Genomic DNA, 14,881 nt, shown 5'->3' on the forward strand with positions numbered 1-14,881 from the left:
GTCCTCTGCTGCTGGTAACATGCTCACCAAAAAAAAAAAAAAAAAAAAATCAGCCTTTGGGATACAGAGTAAAAATGAAAAAAAAAAAATATATATCAATAAACTGTTTTACATTGTATAAATATTTATTTAAAATCAAATCTTTATTATTTTTTTGGCAATAACATGGTGTGGGCGGATTTGTGCCAGTCACAGACTGTGTCACGCCCCTTCAGCCTATGTCTTAGAATAAGAGAGGGGTGAAGCCTCCATCAATCTACATTGTCTTTAGCTGGTTAATGGGCATGAAGGAGGGAGGGAGTTGGCTGTCATTTACCACTGTGTATACGCCCACATGTGTGACTCTATAGTCACATGGGCTGCTCAGATGTGATAGGGAGGAAATGCTCAGCATAGAAACTCTCTGAAAACTGAGCATGTGCAGAGCTGCCACCACTGCTCTGCTAAATCTCTAGCTGAATTGGGGACATGGAGGGGGAGATCGGGAGAAGCAGGATCAACCAGTTATTTTGCAGAATACAGAAAACAAATCTGAACAGCGTGGGTTTAGTGCAAGACCGGGACCAGAGGTGGGCAGGAGGGACAGCTGCCCTGGGCACCGTGGTATCATGTGAGGTAGGGGGGCACCACAAGGATATTGGGGGGAGGGGATTTATGTTGAAAAGGGGAATTTGGGGGGGCAAAGGAGGGGCAGGCAGGAGGGGCAGCTGCCCTGGGCACCATGGTATCATGTGAGGTAGGGGAGCACCACTAGGATATTGGGGGAGGGGATTTGTGTTGAAAAGGGGAATTTGGGGGGGCAAAGGAGGGGCGGGCAGGAGGGTAAGCTGCCCTGGGCACCGTGGTATCATGTGAGTTAGGAGGGTAGGGGGCACCACAAGGATATTGGAGAGAGGGGATTCATGTTGAGAAGGGGCATTGGGGGGGGGGGGGTTATTGGGGTAAGAATTGTTCTAGGAGAGCAAATTTAGGGAGGTGTGCTAGGAGTGGTGATTTGGGGGAATTTTTGTTAGGAGGGGGAATTTGTGGGGTTTGTGCTATAAAATTAAAAAATATATATATATTTTTTTTTTAAGGGGGGTATATGTGCTAGGGGGATTTGTGCTAGAATGGGGGATCGGGGGAGGTGACTTGTGCTGGAAGTGGAGGATTTGGAGTGGGGGAGAAGATTTGTGCTTGGAGGGGAAATTTGAGAGGTTGAGGATTTGTGCTAGGAGGGGAATTATTTTTTGCCCTAGGCAAGACTAATATTGAGCGCCCCTTCTCACCCTCCTATGTAAATTTGCCCACCCCTTCCTCTTTAATGGATATGACTCCCTCCAAAATTGAAGGACTACAAGTCCCAGGAAGAACCCCTGAGATCTCATGAGAGGGGGTGGGAGAGAGAGGGTGGGAGAGAGAGAGAGAGGGGGGTGGGTGAGGGAGGGTGAGAGAGGGGGGATGAGAGAGAGGGGGTGGGTAAGGGAGGGTGAGGGGATAATGAGAGGGAACGAGAGGGAGAGAGGTGGTGGGCGAGAGAGAGAAGGTGATGGGCAAGAGAGGGGAGGTGGTGGGCAAGAGAGGGGGGGTAAGAGAGGAGGGGGGAAGGAGAGAGAGGGGGGGTAAGAGAGAGGGGGGCAGGGCCAGGGATTCACAGTCGTAACGTCACTGGTTGCTAGACCCCAGGCAGCTTTAGCAACAGTGGCCAATAGAGTCTCAGGTGGAGGCGGGGGCGGCTATTTTGCCGCCCCCTTGCAAAGTGCTGCCCTAGGCCTGGGCCTTGTTGGCCTAGGCCAAAATGCAGCACTGACTGGGAGAGGTAATTTTAGCAGGGGGCAGGTTTAAACAGGGAGCAGGGGGAATTTATGCTTAGGTGGTGAGCATTTAATTTAGTTTTCAATTCCTTTTGGGGGGAGGGGATTTTCATTGAGGGGGGGTTTAAGTTCTTGACAAAAATACTCATTCTTTTTTTTTTTGGGGGGGGGGGCGTAATTTGTTTGTTCGTCCTGGGCTCTAGGTGACCTCGCCCCGGTGACACTATAAGTCACACCTAACAGTTCAACTGGAAAGCCATCACTTTACACCCCTGCCTCAATATTACATGGCCACCAGTGAAATATACAATATCATAATAGCAAAGGCAACCCAGGAAAGATGAAAAAATGTATATGACCCCTTTGTAAACAGCGAGACATATTTTGTTTGGCAAAAAAAAAGTTGACTTCATGACTATTGGCCGGCTATTACAGCCCCTCCTATCATATGTGCATTACTTTGAGGACTTGGCTGGAGATCCCGCATTAGACTGTCTCATTGAAGTATTTGTACCTCATCATGAGCTCGCTCCTGGGACTTCTATGTGTGCTCTCAGCTTTCACAGCAACTGGTGAGTCCGTTCTCTTCAAATTTATATGCTGCCTCGTATGCATCTACAGAGCAGCCTTTCTAAACCTTTTCAACACAGAGGAACCCGTTGGAATAACTTTCCAGTCTCGGGGAACCCCTGCTAAAATTACTACGAGGGGTCTTCAAAACGTTTTTTTGGATTTAGTAGAGTTAAAACTCTATATTTAGTAGAGTTAAAACAGCGTGGAAACTTTTTGAAGACCTCAACAACTTCTGATACATTAGTGTGATGGTCAGAGGGAAGAAGGTTCCTTACACTTGTGGTCATTGGGAAGAATTACCCCTTAGTTATAAAGATCAATGGTGTCAGAAACTGCCTATTATTGAAGGAAACCCCCTGGTGGAAGCCTGGAGTTCCACGGAAACCCTGGTTGAGAGATCCTGATCTACAGTAAGAGCAAGTTATCTATACATATAAAGTGCAAGTGTCTCTGCGTCCAGTCCCTGTGTCCGTGGGATTGCGCTTCTGCGCATGTGCCCCACGGACAGTCGTTGGGACTTGGAGCGCAGAGACTTCGGGCGGCCGGGCAAAACTGTTGAAGCTGCTGGTGTGCGCGGGCGTGCGGCGGGTGCGCGTTCGCGTGGACTTACTGCTAAGTCTGTTTTTACAAATCTTTGACCACATATGTTCTAGCGCCCTTTAATTTAACGGGCTTAATGTCTAGTATTTTATAAATGCCTAGTCCGACATCTAGGAGGAAGACCTGTCAAATGCTGTCGTAGAGTGTATAGGCTAAATTCGTAATTGTTGTAGTGATCACTAAGTTTTTGGCATCAGGTAAAATCATATCATCCAAAGCGACTCATTGTGCAAGGATGCTGAAGCATTAGAATAAATGTCACCATCAAACATGCAAACATTATTCTTTCGCAGCACGCTTGCCTAAAAATAAGGATTGTTCAACCTCCATTGTATTTGCAGAGGCTTTAAGTGCTGGTTCACACTAATACGACTTGGTCAGCCTGGCAAGTCACGCACCGTCGCGGTCCATTGAGTAGTACAGGACCAGTTCTAATAGGAGCGACACAAGTCACTCCGACTTAGAAAAAGGGTCCTAAATGTCTTCAATAGTTTTGGAATCTGCGGGGAGGTGTTGGACTGCAGCCAACCTGGACGTTCCTTCTTGCTTCAGGGTGTGCCTAGGCTCAGGTTGTTTACTGCTTCTTGCAAACCAAGCATGCTCTAGGACGGGGGTCTTCAAACTACGGCCCTCCGGTTCTTCAGGAACTACAATTCCCATCATGCCTAGTCATGTCTGTGAATGTCAGAGTTTTACAATGCCTCATGGGATGTGTAGTTCTGCAACAGCTGGAGGGTCGTAGTATGAGGATCCCTGCTCTAGGAGTCTGTGTTGGGGTCCTTTCAAATGAACGTTCCAATCAGAACCTCCATTCTCCTCTGTAGAGTGGCGGGTGTAAACGGACATGTATACATATATACACCCGCCTACATCCAGTCCAATCTGCTACTCTAAAAAACCGACAGATGGGGATCCATTGGGGATCCATGGCAGACAGGTGTAAATGGACAGGCGGTCTGACTGCCCACAGTGGAGAGTGGGCTGTGCAGTGTTAATTTTAATGTCAAATTTTGATTTAGTTTTAGTCATAGTCTTTTGGATTAAAATTCCATTTTAGTTATAGTTGTATTTTAGTCATCTGAATTGTTTTAGTTTTAGTCATATTTTAGTCATCTGAACTGTTTTAGTTGTATTTTAGTCATCTGAATTTTTTTTAGTTTTAGTTGTATTTTAGTTGACTAAAACAGTGTTAATTTTGTCTACGAAAATATTTTAGTCGATAAAATTAACACTGGGACTGTATCCATGTCCGCGCTACATAAATGGAGTGGACATGGACAAGCCATCCGCCTGCTCAGCAGGAATCAGCGGACAGGGCCCTGATGAGCAAGTGGATCGTATCCAGAGTCCGCTTCATGTGAAAGTGGCCCTAGAGGGGTTACCTTCTAAGTTATGGATATTTATCAGACTAGCCAATCACTAAGAATCTTGTCCTAGGGAAGTTGATAAACAGCTGGGGAAGCATTTAGCATGTGCTTGGTCCTATAGGTAGAAACCTATAGGGATGGTGTGCCTTGGGAATAGGCATAAGGGGTTGTGTGATGCTGGAGTCTCCTCTCTGTTGATGCACCGGCTGCAACTATACTGCACTTAGAGTAAATCCCCAAGTAAAGCTCTCCCCTCTCCCATTCCTACTTCATGCACCTATTTTCGCCATCCATATCCCTCACTGACATTGCTTACGTGAGTGATAACTTGCGGTTCAGTTCTGTTGGTCACCCAGTTGGGACATTAACACGCTGTGTAGTCTTCTGCCTAAGAGGACCCCCGCTGCTGGACAGCCATGTGTGATGTATTTGGACTGGAGGAGTTCCCGCTACAAAAGTTAATCTCACCTAAAGGACTTTTTTAAACATTTAATGGTTAATAACAGAGGCCTCCAAACCTTCTAAACAAAGGACTGGTATACTGTCCTTGAAGCTTTAGGGGGGGTCAGACTGTGGCCTGTGTGGCCTTGGCATCAGTGAGAGGAATAGTGCCCAATTGATGGTGTCTGTGGGAGAAATAGTGCCCCATCAATGGTGTCAGTGGGAGGAATAGTGCCCCATTATTGGTATTAGTAGGAGGAATAGTGCCCCATCATTGGTGTCAGATGGAGAAATAGTGCCCCATCGATGGTGTCAGTGAGAGAAATAGTGCCACATTGATCGTGTTAGTGGGAGGAATAGTGCCCCGTCGATGGTGTCAGTGGAAGGAATGGATGGGGTCCATTGATGGGGTCAGTGGGGGAATGGAGCCCCATCCTTGGTATTCATGGGAGGAATAGTGCCCTATCCTTGGTATCAGTGGGAGGAATAGTGTCCCATCCTGGTGTAGCACCCTACAGGTAGGTGCTAGGCAAATGTATAGTGGGCCTTGTCTGCCTAACAGCAGGGCTATGATCTGTTGGATAGGGTGTCAAGGCTTCCAGATGTGCCTGCTGAAGGGGAAGTCTCCCCACTGGCTCCTATGAGAGGCTTCCCATAGGGCAGTGGAGGAAACCCAATCAGGGGACACATCCCAGCTTTTAACTACCTCAGAAGGCAGATTATGCGGCAAAGGATTCTGGGAGTGGGTATAAGTTGGGGGGAAGTGCGTGGCACGGTGTCTTTGGCGGAATCAGAGTCCCAGGAGAGAGAGTGTGGCTGTCTCTCCTCCTGTCTGAGGAAGGTGGATGTCTCAGGGTGTCGCCTTAGAGTCCAGAGAGTGCTGAGTTGAGCTGAGGGGATCCGGTGTGCTGAGAGCCTACTGAGAGAGAGAGGGGTCCAGTCCCAGGAAAGCCTACACAGGTCGTGAGTACTGAGGATTGCCCCTGGGGGTCTGCCTGAAGTTAGAGGGGACCACTCCGGGAGAGGTTCTGGGATCCAGTGTCAGCTAGCTGCAAAGGGGGTACCTAGGTTGAGGACCCTGAAGCTACAGAGGGGGTACATAGTCAGTGGACCCTGAAGAGTTTGAGGTTAAAGGGGGCACCTGAAGTTTGGGCCCTGAATTGTTCAGAGCGTGTCAGTTACAGTGATAGCTATACAGAGTTCTACTATAATACTACCTCAAGCTGTGCCAGGCGGGGGAACAGTATTCAGTGACTTTCACAGTACATCAGTGTAAGGAGTTCTACAGTTCTCAGTCTTGGATCTTCTGGACTAGAAGTCGGAGATTCAGCACTTCTTCTGTTTCACAGAATATTCTCCGTGTTTGTGAGCGTTGGCTGGGGCCGGCTGGCGTCAAGGAAGCGCCAACGAGCATTTCAGAAGTAAAAGTCCCAATTGTAATTAGTTTTAGCCTCAAGGAGTATCCCACTCATTCCCTTCTCCCATCCCCTAATTCCAATAAAAACCACAAACAAAGATGCCAGAGTTGTTGCACCCAGGGCCACAGCTCACATGTGCTGGAGGGATTACCGGTACTAATGACAGACCCACATCAGGCCATAGGCCTGGAAACCTTGCTACACTTGCTATTAATGGGAGGAATAGTGCCCCATCCTTTTTATCAGAGGGAGAATAGTGCCCCATCCTTGGAATCAGTGGGAGGAATAGTGCCCCATCCTTGGAATCAGTGGGAGGAATAGTTCCTTTAACATTGATGTCAGATGAACAAATAGTGCCCCATCAATGGTGTAAGTAAAAAAAATGTGCCCCATTGATGGTGTCATTGGGAGGAATAGTGCCCCATCGATGGTGTTAGTTGGAGAAATAGAGCCCCGTTAATGGGGTCAGCGAGAGTAATAGTGCCCCATTATTAGTGTCAGTGGGAAGAAGGGTGCCCTATCATTGGTGACAGATGGAGGAATAGTGCCCCAAGAGCCGGAATAAGGTAAGCAAAGGGCCACATCTGGCCACACTTTGGAGACCACTGGTTAAGAGCATCAAATATGGCAAACGTGGTACCGGTTGACTTTAGCGCGGTCAGGAGATGCTAGTCTTCATAAAGCCTTAGCACAGGTCCATGAGTGCTTCTTTCATGATTTTATTAACATTGACTGCTAGAGTCCTGAAAAAGGGAGAGGCTTCTTTCCCCTAAAATGCATTGGCTGCTTTTGATGCTCTTAAATGTCTCAAAAAGTCCTTCAAGTGAGATTACCTTTTGTACCTGGTGCTCCTCCTTACTCATTCAAGAATTTACTGTCTGGTGAGCAATTCCTTTGTCACCATCAGAAAGGTAGCTGCCTAGGACCAGAATGGGGTCCACCCATACTATAGTCCAATCAAGGACCTACTTCTTTGAAGGAAAGATCACTTTCGATTCATCATAACCAATTTTTATGTTTATCAGTCCAACGCTATTACACATACATCAGGCCAACACAATGTGTCCACGCCACCCAGAAAACAATGTGGACACCCAAATGATGGCTCTGCAGTGAAGCATATGCAAGCCTCATGACTCTGATCTTATGTGACCACATATTTATTTACATTAAAAGAGCTATTTGAAGTAAAATAGCGGTCATTTTGGGATGTGTGTGTGGGGGGGGGGGGGGGGGGGTTCAGCTTAAATAAATTCCTCATGCATGTAACATTTTTTGTTTTTTATTTGCAGGTTATTGCCTCACGTGTAAACTATGCCTGGGTCTAGATTCTTCATCCTGCATTGGTACAACTGAGACATGCTCCCCTGACCATGCGTGTGGTGCTGTTCGCACAGTAACCAAAATCAGTAGGTTATATGGGATGCAACTATTTAAATTGCTTTACACTTTCCAATAAATTAGGCTAAATTTATTAAAATAACTTTAAAATTAAAATCAAAGTGTTTGTAAATCTCAGACATGCAATATAAAACAAACATATCCCTCTATAGTGTGTGCTTGACTCAATCCAGTGTCATTTATCTCTGCTGCCTCGCTCCTCTGCTACCAGCATGAGCCACTTCTAACAATTTGGTGTCAGGAAGACACCAAGAGATAAAAGTTGATGAGGAAGGAGCTCCAGCACACAGCCTGTGATTGACAGCTTCATCTCTGTTCCTGAGTGCTGTATGAAGGGGGTGTGTCTCTTCCGTCCAATCAATTCTCAGATCTCCTCACTGAGCTCTGCAGAGTGTAGTTTCAGCTCCCAACCCCCTGCTTTCGAAAAGCTTGGGCAAGCTGTAAAATTTCTCCATTTTGAACAGCTGTAGAGAGGAGAGGGCTGCATATACAACAATTTAAATTTAAATAGTAGGGTTTGTTTTATCTCATTGTATCACTTGAGGCCAGTCACTTCACTGGGGTCTACAACCACTTTGAAGTAAATGTTAAGCCGATTTGTTTTCTGTAACCCTAACAGAGAAGAAAAGGGTTAGAACCCACCTTCTCCTTTTGTCCTGTTGGTCATTGTCACCTGAATGGTGAAAAAGGATGGGAAATTGAAAATGTTATGGCTGTAAAATTAGAGTTGAAAATTTGTGAAGTGCTGTTTCATTGACATGTAACCACTTCCCGTCCAGCGACGTACCCGTATGGTCTTTCGGTGGTTTTACCGGGATGATTACCCCGGTACTGTGTTTTAGAACCTAATAGCATGAATAGAATGTAATAGCAATTAGAGCGGCTGAATAGCTATTATAACTGCTATTACAAGCAGCAGGAGGGGACGTCCCAACGGGAGACCCAAGATACCAGCTGACACATCCACCGGCAGGCCGGACAACCAAGCAAAGCCCGGATCAGCTTTGATCGGCTGTCTGTAATAGTAAATTAGAAGCAATGATATGATATCACTTATGGTTTAGTCGGAAACAATCGGCGCCATTTAAAAAAAAAAATCTAAAGCATTCAAAAACACTGATCTTGGTGTTTTGAATGCTTTTAAGTGCATAGGAGGGATTTGGGGCTTCTGTGATGCCAGTCAGTGCACATCAGTGCTGCCTTTCAGTGCATCAGTGCTTGCTCATCATTGCTCATCAGTGCCTACTCATCAGTGCCCATCAGTGCAGCCCCATCAATGGCCATCAGTGCAGCCTCATCAGCTGAAGAAGAAAAAAATAGATTTCTAATTCATACTTACCTGTAAAATCCATTTTTTGAAGTACATCACAGGACACAGAGCCATAAATCATAACATATAGGTTATATAGCCACCCATAGGTGAAGGACACTGGCAACCAATCAGAATTGAAGACCCATTATATAACCCCTCCCAAACAGGAAATACCCCAGTTTTGTAGCAAGCAATAAAATACCCCATAGAAGAGGGGAGGGACCTCTGTGTCCTGTGATGTACTTCAAGAAATTGATTTTACAGGTAAGTATGAATTAAAAATCAATTTTTCTTTTCGTACATCACTGGACACAAAGCCATAAATCATAACATATGGGACATTCCAAAGCAATGCATCTGAGGGGAGGGGGGACACCAAAAAATACTGCCATCTGACCCTTAAAAGAAGGATTACACCACCGCCTGCAGCACACTGTGGCCAAAAGTAGACTCCTCCTGGGTCCCAACCATAGGTACGCGCAGCCTATTGCATTAGAGTGTGCACCCCAAAGCTCAAACACATATGTGTGTGTGCATGTGTATATATACTGACAGTGTCCGTAGGCAGAGATTGGTGTCAGTTAATATTTTTAAATTATTTTTTAGTTTTATTTATTTTTATTATTTTTTTACAATATTTTTAGGGTCTAAACAGGGGGAATCTGCACCACATAGAATGATGATGTGCACCCACCTATGGTTCCAACATCCACTTTATAGAAACGAGTGAACGTATGCATTGACGACCAGGTCGCGGCCTTGCAAATCTTAAACCATAGACGCTTTATGGCGATGTGCCCAAGAGGCACCTACTCCTCTGGTAGAATGTGCCTTTACAGGAACCTTTCCTACTAAACCATACGCCTGGGTAATAACCTGGCAAATCCAACAAGAAATCGTAGATTTAGATGCTGCCAATCCAACTCTGGGGCCTTCTGGCAGTACAAACAAGCTCTCGGTCTTACGAATCCTGTTTTCTGTAAATAGATCTTAAGTGCACGCGTTACATCAAGGGAATGCAATAACTTTTCCTCCTCTGAGCTAGGATCTGGAAAAAAAGAAGGTAGTATAATGTCCAGATTCAAATGAAAGGCGGACACTACCTTGGGCAAAAAATCTGGGTGAGGACGTAAAATCACCCTATCTTGATAAAAAGAATGGCTCTTTACAAGAATGAGTTGCTAGTTCCGATATCTTCTAGTTATCGCAATAAAAAAGACCAGTTTCCTGGTCAAAAGAACCAGGGTTATCTGCCGCAGAGGTTCAAAAGGCTGTTTTTGCAAAACTGCCAACACCAAATGTAAGTCCCAAGGACACAATGGTGGCTTCACTGGAGGAAGCAAACGCAATATTCCACGGACGAAGGTTTGCACCAACGAATGGGAAGCAATCAGTTCCTGGAAAAAACACGATGGAGCTGAAATCTGCCCTTTAATCGTGCTCAGGGCTAATTTCATATCTATCCCTGCTTGCAGGAAGGATAGAATTCTCCCGATAACATTTCCTGGCTTCACACCAGGCAATGTAGGATTTCCAGACCCTGTAATAAATATTTCTAGAGACTGGCTTCCTAGCGTTTATCATTAATGTATGAACTGCGGGGCCAGGCACACCCTGCTCAAGCATGAACCTGCTACAATGTAATTACAAGCAGAAATACACTTGGCACAAGTCTCTGTAATCTTATTAAAGGGAACAGTGCATAAAATATTTACAATTTTGCAATTTTAACCCTTTAAGGTTTTTTTGCTGTGTAAATATTTAAAATGGACTCACCAGTCCTGCCGCAGGAAACTGCTATAAGCAAGAATCCAATCTCCACCCTTCACGGTGAGCATTGTCTAGGAGACCTTCAAGGACTGGGTCCCCTATATAAGAGGAGCCACGGCCTTGAACCTGTAGAGCACCCTGCCTTTGGGGTTTAATATTCCAAGGGTCCAGCGCCTAATAAGGACAGCGTTACAGGCAAAACCTTGTATCTGCTTCCCGAGGCTTAGATACCATCCTTTTAGTCCATTGACTGTTTTAGATGGATCCGATAGCTAACCCCTTAGATCCAGTGATCTTTGTTTGGGGTATGTTAGCATAAACTTCTTTCTTCTTCTTTGAAACATAACTAACATGTGGATCACCTCTCCACAGCGACCTTCACCTTTTAGACACTGGCGAAAAAACGGAGGTACTTCCTGTGTGAGAGGGATTATATAGGGGGTCTTCAATTCTGATTGGTTGCCAGTGTCCTTCACCTATAGGTGACTATATAACCCATATGTTATGAGTTATGGCTCTGTGTCCCGTGATGTACAAACAGAAATTACTTATTTACAACATTTTCTGACAAAAACTAAGAAAAACTTTCTTTTTAATTTTTTTTTTTTTGTTTTTTAAGTAAAAAGAAATTAAAAAACATGGTGAATAAATACCACCAAAAGAAATCTCTATTTGTGGGGGGAAAAAAATGATAAAAAATAAAATAAAATTATTTAGGTACAGTGTTGCATGACCGTGCAATTGTCATTCAAAGTGTGACAGCGCTGAAAGCTGAATATTGGCCTGGTTAGGAAGGGGTAGGCAAGTGTTAAAGAAAAATAAAATAATGGATGTACTCCTTGGTCCTAATATTCTCATAGATGAAAATGAAGTGGACTTATATTTCATCTCCTGCGTGCCTTTAAAGGAGTGTAACAGCCCGGGAAGTATCAGCATCCCCAGTGGAAAAATACGGAGAGGAACCAGCTGTTGTCACACCAGCAACTGCATCCCGCCTGCACCCCAGTGTAAGTTTTTGACATGGGTCCACCTACTGCCATTGTTTTACCATTATTAAATATTTATGTGTGGATTTGTTTCCTCAAACAAAAATGATTTCATAGCAAAACTCCAGTTCTCTTCTATTTGCAGAAAATACATCAAAAGACCTCAGATATCTCTACCAAAGCACTTGCATGTGTTGCACTGTCCCCATAGGGCTTGCTGTGTATTGACTTCATAGGCCTCCTCTGATTACCTGCAGACAGTTCCTGGGGGTTTTTCCCCATATTCCTCCTTACCTTCGTTTTGCTCGTTACTCAATAAAAAGTCCAGGGGTATTTGGTTTTATATTAATTGTGGAACTTGAATGGGAGAAGGGAATAGTGGGATACTCCAACTGAACTATTCACAGTAGCTAAGGCCAACTCTCACTTGACCTCACCAGGTTATTTGCTTTAACCAAAACAAAGACTTGTAAGCGCTACAGTCCATCCGCATGATAAGGAAATTATGTAAAATGTCCAAAGAAAGTCCAATAACAAGTCCAATAAAAAAAACCCCAATGAAAAAAAAAAGGGGGGGGGGATTATTGTAAGATGAAAGTCCAGCTGCACCAAGCAGCTTTACTCAGAAGTGAGGAAGAAAACTGTGGAACGACATGTAAAAAGAACAGAAAAGCGCTCTAAGTGCACAAAAACCATATGGTAATGGGCTGACATAGTGTAGGAGATTCCCCCGGGTGGTGCCGTCTCTCTGAATGGATGTTCGGTATGCAGTATCACTGTGGAGCCGTCGGTAGCAGGAGAAGAAGTGTCCGGCCTTATCTCAGGCACCTGAGGAAAGAGCGCGCATGTCCGTTCCGGACTTGGCGCATGCTCAGAAACGCGTCGTGCATCTTCCGGTTCTGGGTGTCACAGCCGTGACCCTCACTTTCACTCTCCCCGTGTAGTCCTGTTGGAGGTCTTGGACAGCTTTGAGATAAGGCCGGCCACTTTTTCTCCTGCTACCGACGACTCCACAGTGATACTGCATACTGAAAATCCATTCAGAGAGACAGCACCACCCGGAGAAATCTCCTACACTATGTCAGCCCCTTACCATCTGGTTTTTCTGCACTTTGAGCGCTTTTCTGTACTTTTTACACTGCTTTAACCATATTGCCACTTGTATAGAAGAATTAGGTCCTCTTGCAGCAGACTTGATGCAACTACATTATCTTCAGGACACTCTCTAGCATCCCCTTGATTGAAATCAATCCACTGACTCTTCCACTTGCAGTGATAGCCCTAACACGACAGGCCCCGTGACACGGATCTGTATTGACTATAGGCAGAGTCAGATCCTTTCCAGTGTCTCCCTTCTGGACATCTGGGTTCAGCTCCTATCTGACTTTCAGGCCCTCAGGTCGACTACCCAAGGCTGCATGGCAGCTTCTCCACGACCCCACTCTCCGGCCGTAGGCAGAGAGCAATTTAAATTTAACTGGAAATCTCTCTGGTAAGCAGAAAGACCTAAAAACTATACTCTCTTCTAGCACCTTACTAGGAGGGTCCTACATATGTAAAAATGATACTGCAATATGGCCACTCAAGCAGTCTCTGAAAAAGCAGGTAAGGCTTGGGACCTATGTCAGATTTTGTATTGCTACCTTTTTCCCATTTGGGAATTTCCAGCCTCTCTTGACCTGGGGACCATCGTCAAATTTTGAGGAAATCCAAAATGTTACAGTTGTCACCAGAACAGGAACAGAGGGATAATCGTCCACCACTTCTCATAAGAACTGTCCAAGACCTGATCTCCTCTCACTTTGGGGAGATGTCTTCTCACTTTCTGTTTGGTCTCTAGGGAAAGGAAGTGCAGGGCAATGTCCCAGGTGGGTAGACCTAGATAAGAATAAAAAGCTGGTGGAGGTTGTTCCCATTTCCTACTCTATCCAACAATAAGAAACAGTTTGACTCGATTTGCAAAAACGATCATTAACACTCTATGTAGGTGCCTTTACTGTAAAATAATTGGTTGTATGCCAGTCTAAGGTTATTTCTTGCTGTTTCCAAAGTACCGGTAGATGACAAAGAAGCCAATGGATTGTTTTGTGGCACATGTGTAACAGAAACTTCAACCGACTGCTCTGCAGAGGGGATGATGGAGTGTACCGGAAAGGAAGACATGTGCCTTTTCCAGACTACTCTTACCACAGGTAGAACATTTGTTAAATGAGATTGATATATTGACTTTATCTTTGTGACTTAGATTAACATGAGCAACATGAAATTCCTAGGGGTCCTAATGAGGAACATATACTTTATGCACCACAAAAAACTCATAATAGGAGTAATTCCATAAAAAAAAAACTTTTTTGGGAAATAGCTTGTTGGATAGGTGCAATGGGGCGAGGTGGCACTAATGACACTGAAGGCTGGATGCAGAAACAAATGTATTGAAGAACTTGCAAAACGGTTTGGGGAGAACTCCCATTTAGGAACTCACAGTCGATGCAGTAGGCAGTAATGGTAGTAGGCCCAAGCTGAAGACACTGCTTAGAGAGGTAGGTGGGGTGCGACGTGGCCAGTGCAATCCAAGCGGGAGCTTGTGGAAATGTAGACGGAGGCCCTACACTTTCCCTACACCTCTTGAACCTCTCAGTATTGCTAGTGCTTTCCTTGACAGATGGAATACCTCTTCCTACAAATACATTTGTACATTTTACAATCCCATTTTCTAAAAGGTTTCCAAGTGTATATTGTAGGACTAGTGTAGGAATGTTGGAAAATTTCCTGGTATATAAAAAATATAAATACGATTGAAGATTTACGGGAAACGACATTGTGCACAGGGTTGCCAGATGCAATGCAACTCTCATTTGTTTCCTGAGCCAACTTAGCAACCAAAATCTACAATAGGGCAGTAATTTAATTATGATCAATATGTCTCTGCTGTACAAAATAACCTGAAATTATCCATTCCCATTACAGGAGTAATCAACGCCCAGGAGGCTCTTCGAGGATGCTCCACCAAATCCTATTGCAATCTTGCTAAGCAGTCTGTGAAATCTACCCAAATGAATGTTGAACTGACCTATAGTTGTACTCCGGGGGAAAACCATACAGTCATTCCTCCAACTGAGCCAGACAATGCCGACAACTCCCACAGTGGCCATTCTCCGTCAGTGACTCTCATTGGTATACTGTTGTTGTTTCTTCTTTGCAGTAAATAGTAGGAAGTCCA

At 44.8% G+C, this 14,881-nt stretch overlaps 1 protein-coding gene across 1 annotated transcript; it reads left to right on the plus strand.

The window, feature by feature from the left end:
- The first annotated feature begins 2,249 nt into the window (after nucleotides 1-2,249).
- On the plus strand, nucleotides 2,250-14,881 carry LOC309567721 (phospholipase A2 inhibitor NAI-like). The gene is made up of 5 exons (XM_082273165.1): nucleotides 2,250-2,365; nucleotides 7,485-7,601; nucleotides 11,536-11,682; nucleotides 13,713-13,853; nucleotides 14,629-14,881. The coding sequence occupies exons 1-5, from the start codon at nucleotides 2,314-2,316 to the stop codon at nucleotides 14,868-14,870; spliced, it is 699 nt and encodes a 232-aa protein (XP_082129291.1). The 5' UTR covers nucleotides 2,250-2,313; the 3' UTR covers nucleotides 14,871-14,881.

This window comes from Pelophylax lessonae (genome assembly GCF_965119305.1).
Source record: "Pelophylax lessonae genome assembly, chromosome: 12".
In the NCBI taxonomy this organism is placed as follows: domain Eukaryota; kingdom Metazoa; phylum Chordata; class Amphibia; order Anura; family Ranidae; genus Pelophylax; species Pelophylax lessonae.